Raw genomic sequence first — 10,219 nt, forward strand, 5'->3', positions numbered from 1 at the left:
TTTTGAGCTTGTCGCAGATCTTGTCGGAAGGTATCCTGCGAGTGAGGGGGTGGCTATGCCATTCTAACTAGCCATATGAGCGCCAACATCTGATAATATTTCCAAGATCATTTCACTGAGCTGGTAATACGGCACTATAGCGCATACACTCCAGCCGTTCTGGATAGTGGCAGGAAGGCAGGCAGTTCGAAGAGTTGTACGGAAATGTGTCCAGAGTTTCCGAGCACAGCCCTCCGCTTCGGTTCCGCTCATGGGAGACTTGCCGCTTCATCGAGTGAACCCCCCTAGTCGACCATTCATTGCAAAGGGAGTTGACGCTACTGCACAGGCGCTATAGAGCTCAAGGCAGCACGGTTGCGAGGCACCAGCTTCTACAAGGGGTACATCGCCGTTCTCATTTGCCTTGCAGCAAAGGCAGTGCACTTGGAAGCGTTGACAGGCCTCACCACGGAACACATATTTTACTGGCGCTGGATAGTTCACCGGGAGGAGAGAGATGGTTCAGAAGGACTTTAGCTTGACGACCTCGTCAACATCAAGGACGACCGTTTTCCGCCGTCGCAATGGCTAATGGGGCACGTCGTCGAGCTACACCCGGGGACGGATACGTTGGTTCGGGTTGTCACGCTTAAAATCAAGCAAGGCCGGTTGAAGCGTTCGGTGTCGAAGCTCTATCCACTGCCGATCCGACCATAAGCGCCCTCACATACACACCTCAATTATAATTAACTTGTTTCTTGCGCACACTTTTTGTTTACATTCCCATACTAGATTCTACCCCACAACCAGGATGGACCGGACAAGCGAAGGTTTCTCATGCTAGGTCTAGCATTGGCTGGCGGCATGTAAAGTTTCCTGCTTGTCCCAGTGTGCTGTAAGCTGGGAGCAGGGAGCGGAGAGCAATCAGCTGATCGCTCTCGCACTTTGGGACGATGCGTGGGAGCAAGAACGAATGCGGAAAGAGGGCAAAGGCAGTCGTCTTCGGCAAGCAAGAGAATACGCACGTCGCATCTAATGCGGGACGCTATTTACATATGTCATATATATTAATAAACGTGAATTTTGTGAATTTATCTTTTAGTGTTTTGCATTGCCTGGGAACCCCTCTTACAATGACCCTTTGTTAGTCAAATACATGGGAACACAACTTTACTTTACACAGACGTTCAGACTGACAGACAGACTAACTGACTGACTGACTGACTGACTGACAGACTGAATGACTGACTGACAGTCAGACAGACAGGCAGACAGACAGAAAGACAGAAAGACAGACAGACAGACAGACAGGCAGATAGACAGACAGACAGACAGACAGAAAGACAGAAAGACAGACAGACAGACAGACAGACAAACAGACAGATATAAATTATTAATCCTTCATATTTAAAAACGGAAAGACAGACATATAGACAGACAGACAGGCAGCCAGACAGACATACAAACAGACAGACAGACAGACAGACAAACAGACAGACAGACAGGCAGGCAGGCAGACAGACGGACAGATAGACAAACAGACGGACAGATAGACAAACAGACGCACAGACAAACAGACTGACTGACTGACTGACAGACAGACAGACAGTCAGACAGACAGGCAGACAGACAGACAGACAGACAGACAGAAAGACAGAAAGACAGACAGACAAACAGTCAGAAATAAATTATTAATTCAACGTATTTAAAAACCATTTAATGCATTTCAAAATTTTCCTTAGAAAGTTTTCTACATATCTTTAATAATTGCCTAGCTCCAATTGTAAGTAAACACAGTTTTTTTTGTAGAGAATCAATATGTTCTATTCAACCGTCACTGATTTTGCTAGGTTTCTGGGGCAGTCAACGTCGCATCCGCGCAGCACTGCAATATGATAGGATAGAAGTTGCATTGGTATTACGGTAAGTATTCCCTGTAGGCAGTCAACGGTTCGCGGAATTTCCAGGTGACGAGAAGAGAACGCCTTGGTCTCTCCGTCGCCCTCCTCGCATATAATAATTGGGCAGCCCTTGCGAGATGTGACCTGCTGCAAAGCGTTCATACACTTGACATAGACGGGATCCCGAAGAACTATCATTAGGACTGGCATGGAGTCGTCAACAAGTGCTAAAGGGCCGTGCTTTAGTTCACCAGCCATTATACCTTCGCTGTGCATGTAGGTAAGCTCCTTAACTTTCTGCAAAGTGTTAAATATTCTAAGTTTTTAGAAAAATTCGATGAAAATTTCTTACCAGAGCGCCTTCTAGGCAGGTAGCGAAATTGTATCCGCGGCCCATTATCAGTAGCGACTTGTGTTGGTACAGGTCCCTGGCCAGCTCTTGAACTTTTGAGTCCAGCTTAAGAACTGCTCGAATCTGGTCTGCAAGTTTGGACAAGGCCTGAAGAATCTCGAGCCGTCTTTGTTGTAGGGAAAAGCGGTCCTCGGACATTACCAGCGCAAACATCACCAAGGAAATAAATTGGGAGGTATAGGCCTTAGTTGAGGCTACTCCAATCTCTGGGCCTGCATTAATGTGGACTCCACAGTGGGATTCGCGGCAAATGCTGCTACCTACTGTGTTTGTTATGCCTACGATAAGGGCACCACGCTGCTTACAATAACGCAAAGCCATTAGGGTATCAGCGGTCTCTCCGGACTGGGATATAAAAAAACAGACGTCGTCGCGGAATATTGGTGTGTTCCGATCCAGAAAGTCGGAAGCCAGCTCTACCATCACTGGTAGTTCAGTAAGCTCCTCAAGCAGCTGTCTGGTAGCTACTGCACTGTGGTAAGAAGTTCCACATCCAATTAGCATGAGGCGGCGACATCGTTTGATCTCTGGGATAAATTCTTTGATTCCGCCGAGCACAATTGAGTTACAGTCAAAGCGCACACGACCGCGCATCGTGTTGACTACTGAGTCGGGCTGCTCGAAAATCTCCTTCTGCATAAAATAATCGTAGTTCCCTTTCATGATCTGTTGAATTTCCATCTTTAAAGTAGTAATTTCCCGTGCGTGTGGGTCTTCCAGACTCTTCTTCAAACGGTGAATGCTTAAAGTACCACCACGAACAGCAGCAACATCGTCGTCCTACAGGCAAAAACAATTATTGGTAGATCGATAGGTATTGGTGAATAAATTATATTGTAAGTTATTAATATTATGAAAGCAACAGTTTTGTTAGTGTGGACATTAAATTACCTAAACAGATAAACAGACGGTCGAACATAGTATTGATTCTGATCAAAATATATGTATGCATTTGTAAGTACATAAATGCCACAGTCTGAAACGTTTCCTTCAATTTGTCACATTCTGTTAAATGAATAAATTCTACTTTTTTGCTCTACTAGTAACGGGTATACAAATTACACTGTTATAATTCTTCGGTAAAATTAACTGTTCTTATTAGTAATAATGGTCCGAATTAAGTAAAAGCAGTTTTAATTGGTTCGGAGATTTCTATGATCTTACCTCCAGATAGATAACACGGTTAGTGTGCTCGATGACGGCCGACGCGTCTGATGCAAAAAAATATTCTACCTCCTTCTCTTCCAATGGCATGATCTCAGAAGTGCTCTCTGAACGGGGAAGAACTGGCAGTTTACGGGATTGCCCATGCGGACGAATTTCTAGTATATTAATTTTCATTTGGTTGCATGGCATATCGTTGCGTTGGATGTATAGTGGTATATATAATGTCGTTTACCGCGGCAGCGTTAATGGTATTGCGTGGTATTGCAATTCCATCGTGCCAATGTTAACCGAAAAGACAAAAGCAATGCCATTTGTTGTGAGCAACAGCGTATGTGAGGTTAATGCATATCGAGTATAATACCCACTTCAAATTAAGAAATCGGTGCAAAGTAGAAACAAATAATTCCATGGAATCTTTTTAAATGCTATTGCTTGAGAATTTGGTAAATTATAAATTATCTTTGCATTTCAAAATGAGCTAGTATCAAAAACATAGTTCTTTAATTATTAATTTCATAATTTAACTTTGGCTTTTGTTTTTTTTATTTATTTGACAATGTATTATTGTTTTGACTTTACACTCAATCTTTCTTAAATTCATAAATGAATGTAATTGCTTATAAAGAGGTAACTTTTGTATCGAAATAAAAAGAGCTTAACCCATTCTTCTTTTTTTAAGTCGAAATAAATCTTAATTTTATGAGTAAATTTTGTGGCTATGACATGCGTGATAAGTTGGCCAACAACACAAAGCATATTATTAGCTTCATTATAATCATTTTCTTTGTAATTACCTTGGGGCTTTCCAGAGTCGGCATCTAAGCAATTGCAAGAAGATGAAACAAAGTGTAGGTGCTCAGTTAATTTGACAATTAAGTCATGCTTAGATGTAATCGTTATATACATTAATCAAATAAAGGCAGAATTGATTTTATAAGCTTATGTTAGTGTTTAAAAAGCCCAACAGTTCCAATTTATTGATTCGAAAAGCATATGGGTTAGGCAGAGGACTACCTTGATCGAGGCTTAGCTTGTTGTCATCTACGGTTCGACATCCACCCAAGGAACGTCATAGTTGCATCAGGCAGGACAAAAAGGTCCGTCGGAGGGGGTGGCAACAGAAAAAATCAAGAGTCGTGATTGTTATAAAAAACAATCGGACATACATAACATATACATAGTTATTTACATAAAGATAAAATGCAAAGGATAGGGCAGAATATGGTAGGCTGCCATATTTAAGAATCTTACCTTTTCCGTAAAGAATGGGTATGTGGTCAGTTGCTAGGCGAGTCTTTGTTTTAATGCCGACCAATAGAGGCGAACTCCGCCTCGAAGCCACACATTCTCCAGGAAAATGCTTGGACTTCACAGCAATAGCAAAGGCGCCTTCAACCTGGAGGATAGCCTGTTCAACCAACTCGCGGAAAGAGTGGGTGGGGTGAGTTTTCCACAGGTGGTGTACCAGCTTGGCGAATACCTCGGTGTCAGTGTCTGACTCGAATTCGTAACCTCGCTTCGTCAGGAAGGTTTTTACATCGTTGTAGTTTGTGATGATGCCGTTATGGACAACGACAAATCCGTTTTTGTTATCAGAACGGTGTGGATGGGAGTTTCTCTCGCAAGGAACGCCATGGGTGGCCCAGCGGGTATGGGCAATGCCGATATGTGTGAGAACGGGATCGCTATAACCTCCTCCGCTAAAGTCTGTACAGATATATTAAAAATACAGCTGTATATTATCAACGAAAAAACTCACGCTCCTGAATCGCCTCTTCAAGCACTTTAACCTTTCCGGTACGCTTGACCATAACGATGTTTTTATTATCAGGAGAGTCAATTGCCACGCCGGTGGAATCGTAGCCGCGGTACTCCAACCTTTTCAAGCCCGTGACGAGCAAATCAAGCACTTCCAGTCGCGACTTTGGCGTTAGGTAATTCAGATAGGCAAAGATTCCTGTTCGAAAATTAGTAAAAAAAAATTAGTTTCGATGTATATATATTTTTCTACACATCTAATTATTAAAAAGTTATATTTAAAGTTTTAATATGACCGAGCTTTCGATCCGCGCGCTAACGCTTATCTACTATATTATTTTTCGTTTTGTTCGCAACTCGAATAAATACCCGATCTAGCTCCAGTCTTAAGGAATAAAGCAATCATACCTTCGCTATTAAACACATTGTGCGTTTAAATTGATTAATAATTTAAGGTATCATATCACATATTACATATTACTATTACATGGTTCCATTTTGAAAGGTTTGAGGTTTCAAAACATAGTTGTTGTTGTTTAGAGGAGCTTGATAAAACTCTTTAACTTTTCATCTTTTCTAAATTGCCATGCAAATTTCAACTTATATTGATTTGGTTTACACAAAGTTCTTTACTGTGCAAGTTCTCCATAGTTGTAGTTGGTTTGAGTAAAATGGATTCAGCTGCAAGCCAGAATAAAGTTTTTAACGTTTTCTAATACTTTGCGTATTGCTTATACATTAAAAAATTTTGAGTATTACGTTAATTGCTACAGTTAATATTAAATAAATTTATAGTATGCCATTACATTTTTTGGTACTAACAAATATATGAAATTTAAACCTGTCACTTACCACACATATTTATAGTTTTAAATCTAAACGGAAAATGTAGATATCTGTAATGAGAATAATGTTTTAAAAGGGTAGTTTTATAATATATTTTATATATAAACTATAAAAACTCTATAAAATTCTATTGTGGCCTTCATTTATTTCATACATATATATATATATATATATATATAGAAGCAGAAGAAAGGATAAGTCGACTGTAACTTTCTGTTTTATACAATTTGAAATTTTTATACCTGTTACTCGTAGAGTAAAAGTTAAAAAATAAGTAACAGATAGAAGGAAGCGTTTCCGATCCTATAAAGTATATATATGCTTGATCAGGATCAATAGCGAAGTCGATTGAGCCATGTCCGTCTGTCCGTCCGTCCGTCCGTATGAACGCTGAGATCTCAGGAGCTATACAAGATACAAAGTTGAGATTAACAATGAAAATTCTTGAGGTCCCGGGACAGCGCCAGTTTATTTCATCCTGCCACGCCCACTCTAACGCCCACAAATCGCTAAAATCAATGAATCAATGAAATTCAGTATGTATAAACGTTGGATGCCAGCGCATCTCTTAGTGATACTATTATCTGTTCACACCCACCCATACGCCCACCAAGCTCAAAAGACGGTTTTCGAATTTTCAAGAAAGCCTGATATCTCGGTAACTATAAGTGATACAAAGTTCGAATTAAGCATGTAGATTTTTATGATGCCCCAAATGCGAATTGTTTTCCCATCTAGCCACGCCCACCCTAACGCCCACAAAACCCAAAAATTCAAAAATCTCGGGAACGAAAAGAGCTAGAAAATTAGGCTTAAGAATACGTATTTTAGGGATGCTACTGGCCGCGTAAATCCAACCACATCCGCCGACGGTGTGTCTAAAACAAGAAGAAACGCTGCAGTCGAGTGCCGCCAGTATAAGATACCCATTACTGATTTATACAAGCGTAACTCTTTCAATCTTAAATCTGAATAAACTTGCGCTGCTTTGGGAACTTAAGAATCTCCCTGCCTTATCTCTTATTTTTCCTGAGATTTCAGCATTCATACGGACAGACGGACGGACAGGCACGGCTTAATCATCTTCGCTATTGATCCTGATCAAGAATATATATAGTTTATAGGGTCAAAAACGCTTCATTCTACCCGTTACATACTTTTCAACGAATCTATTACACCCTTTTTTCTTTTTAGTAACGGGTATAATTAACGGATTATATTATAAAGGAGATATATCTAAGTTATAGAGAAGCCACATAAATTATTGTTTATTTTGTAAAAATATAAGGACTATATATTGAAGGCAAAATAATACAGAAGTATCAGTTCTGTACAGTTTAATATGTATGGTATGCAATTAGTAATTATTTTTGATGTCAAATGGAATTTCCTCATAACTTAACCCTCTCCTTAAAACAATTTTAACAAGAAACAGACGTTTGGAGTTTAAAATGTAAAAGCAATGCTTTGCTGTATTGCAAAATAATAATTGTTGTCAATTTATTGAAAATTGACTCATTTGATTTGCAAAGGGGCATCGTCCGTAAATAATACGTGTAACCCATTATTATACTCATAAGAACGTCTTTTATTGTTTCTAGCTTTTAGTACTCGCAGTCGGCGATGTGATAAGCTGAAATTTACGTCCTAGAATTTTCGCATAGATCTATTACCATCATCATCTTATCAGATCAATTAAGCAAAAAAACGTAACTTACTCTTTCAATTCCCGGAAACTTTTATTTTTATGCAATAATACGAACGGAATCCTAAACTAAGACGCATGCAATATCTACATTTAAAAAATTTTTTTTTTAAACATTTTTAAATTTAAGAATATTTACTTCTTAACATTTTTCATAATATTTCCAAAAACGGACACGTATTTCTCTAAATATTGGTAAAGTGGAAATTAATAAGTCCATTTACTTCCATACTTCAATTCATGAATTAATATCTATAACTTAATGACAAGTAACCATTTTTGAGCTTACTTCGTTTTGCCCACCACGCAAAAAAGTATACAAAAAAAAATTGAGTTCAGGAGCTTCTGTTCTACGCACGAAACCCATTCTCATCGAGTACAGAAGTATACATATTTTTTTCGTGGGGAAAACACACCTGGTATGATGTTGCCATAGGCCACAAATTTCATTTGGTTACACAGCTTGCTTGGATTTAGTGTGTGCAACTACTCCCCGACAGAGTCAATGTTACAAACCGATCGAAAATGTTTCGTGGAAAAACAAGTATTATAAAATGAACAATCGAACTTAGATCAAGTTTTTGCAATTTTGGGTATTAAATTAAGTTAAGTTATGCTGAGCTGGCATATCCATCACTGCATCCACTGATTGGGTAATTAAAATGCGCAAAATGTGGTGGACTAGTCATGAAATAGCAGACAGGCTTTGTGAATGTTAAACAAACAATACGGTTACTTAAACATCTTTAAAGTTCTTTTCAAATCTGCATCGTTGCGTTTAACGTCATTCCAGTTTGTCCACTTGACTAGGGACTCACTTAATTGGTTTTATTGTATGTTTGCAGTGTTCGTACTTCGCTCTGAAACTGGCTGTGGTTGGGCTTGGAACGGATCAGGTTACTTTCGAACCGGCCAACTTCACTGTTAAAATAACACTGAGGTTACTTAAGAAAACAGCGCGGACTAAATATCGGTCTTTTATAGGCCGCTGCGGCATCACCGCTTATAGCGGAATCAGCAACGATCATTAATGTCAAAGAGATTGTGCAACTCCCTGTTAACAGGCCAAGAGAGAGCGGAGTCGGTAACCTACTCTTACAGCGATAAATCAACGTTGTATTCTACTTGGAGTAAGCTGCACTTCTAAAGTAAAAATAGTCATGTGCCAGCTATTCCAACCTTCAATTGTTGGACCCCACGAAAATTTGAACACATCGTAACATCTATCAAAAATAAGAAGTTTAGAAAATTGAAACTGGATCTGTACGTACAAAACAATAAAAGGGTTCAATTTCCTAATTTAAAAAGAAAATAAAAACAATGTGTTTGACTGATTTAGCAAAAACAAAATCAGAGCCAATTAATAAATACATCATATTGATATTAAATGAAGTATGTATGTGTTCTATTTTTTCTTACCAATATAATCCAAAAATGTAAAGTAAGGTTAAAGCTTTCCGCTACAAATGAGCATTACCATTTCAAAGCTTACGTTTTTCACACCCTATCAGAGGTATTATCTATCTATATTTTCTATAATATCAACCAACATAAATAAAAGAACACGTAATAATTTTTTTACCACAGTAGATTTCTGTTTCCGTGCCGGGAAAGTTTTGTACAATATTTATTATTATTAATTTTTTATTTACATAGTATACAAATATAATCATTTGATTTTGATGAAAGTGAAAATTTCTACCGAGTTTGTGGCTAGGCCTGCATTTATTTCCATATTTATAATATCCAGGGTTTTTTATAAAAGTTATGGTTGATTTTAAAACGACTTGTGACATTAATTAACTTGTATCTTCATAGTCGTTTAACTTGCATTATGTAAAAATAAAAATAATAGTAAAGTAAATAATTTATGAAAACCTTTTTTTAAATCAAAATTGACAAAAAGGCGACCAACAATATCTAACACCCCTTACGCGTAGAGTATTCGTTGAAAAGTATATTTTCGTATTTATTAATAATATAATTTTTGGACTAGGAATGCCACTGTTTCAACTAGAATATTTCAGATGTATCCATTTTTGCATAATACTAAACGGAGTAAGCAGTCCGCACACCCACCAGCCAAGAGATTACTTGGCGCACAAATGGTGCTAAAAGAAAACCGGTTTAAGTTTAACCTTAATTTCAATGATTTCTTTTACTCAAAACCAATCGCTTCCATCTTTTTTTATATTTAAAAATAAAAACTGGTTATGGGTGGTGCTGTTATCGAATACTCTCTACAAGATAACGCTTCATACATAATTCACTGACCTTGGTTTCCATACAAAAGGAAAAGTGATGGGTTTCGCTAGTCTCAAAACCAGTTTGCGTCCCAATTGGTACCGGGACTACCGACACGAACAATGTCCCTAGTGCAGCAAATAAATTGCCATACCTTAATTTATTACAAAATTATTGCCTTAACAATGTTTGTTTAAATTTTTTCTT

The 10,219-nt window shown here is 38.3% G+C and overlaps 1 protein-coding gene across 11 annotated transcripts; it reads right to left on the reverse strand.

Moving 5' to 3' along the window:
- Positions 1-1,674: 1,674 nt before the first annotated feature.
- LOC108110149 (glutamine--fructose-6-phosphate aminotransferase [isomerizing] 2) lies at positions 1,675-8,805 on the reverse strand. 11 transcript variants are annotated; one of them, XM_041819305.1, is made up of 9 exons: positions 8,623-8,805; positions 6,070-6,092; positions 5,219-5,416; positions 4,711-5,166; positions 4,474-4,500; positions 4,254-4,277; positions 3,457-3,614; positions 2,233-3,072; positions 1,675-2,177 (listed from the first exon to the last, which is right to left on the reverse strand). In XM_041819305.1, exons 2-9 carry the CDS (start codon positions 6,074-6,076, stop codon positions 1,803-1,805), a joined length of 2,085 nt encoding a protein of 694 aa, XP_041675239.1. In that variant the 5' UTR covers positions 6,077-6,092; positions 8,623-8,805; the 3' UTR covers positions 1,675-1,802. The 11 variants fall into 11 exon arrangements, with proteins under 11 accessions (XP_041675239.1, XP_041675242.1, XP_041675236.1 ...); XM_041819308.1 differs by having other exon boundaries at positions 3,457-3,578; positions 6,070-6,113; positions 8,623-8,804; XM_041819302.1 differs by having other exon boundaries at positions 6,070-6,113; positions 8,623-8,804.
- Positions 8,806-10,219: the final 1,414 nt, after the last annotated feature.

This window comes from Drosophila eugracilis, unplaced genomic scaffold, assembly GCF_018153835.1.
Source record: "Drosophila eugracilis isolate 14026-0451.02 unplaced genomic scaffold, ASM1815383v1 contig_545, whole genome shotgun sequence".
Lineage (NCBI taxonomy): Eukaryota > Metazoa > Arthropoda > Insecta > Diptera > Drosophilidae > Drosophila > Drosophila eugracilis.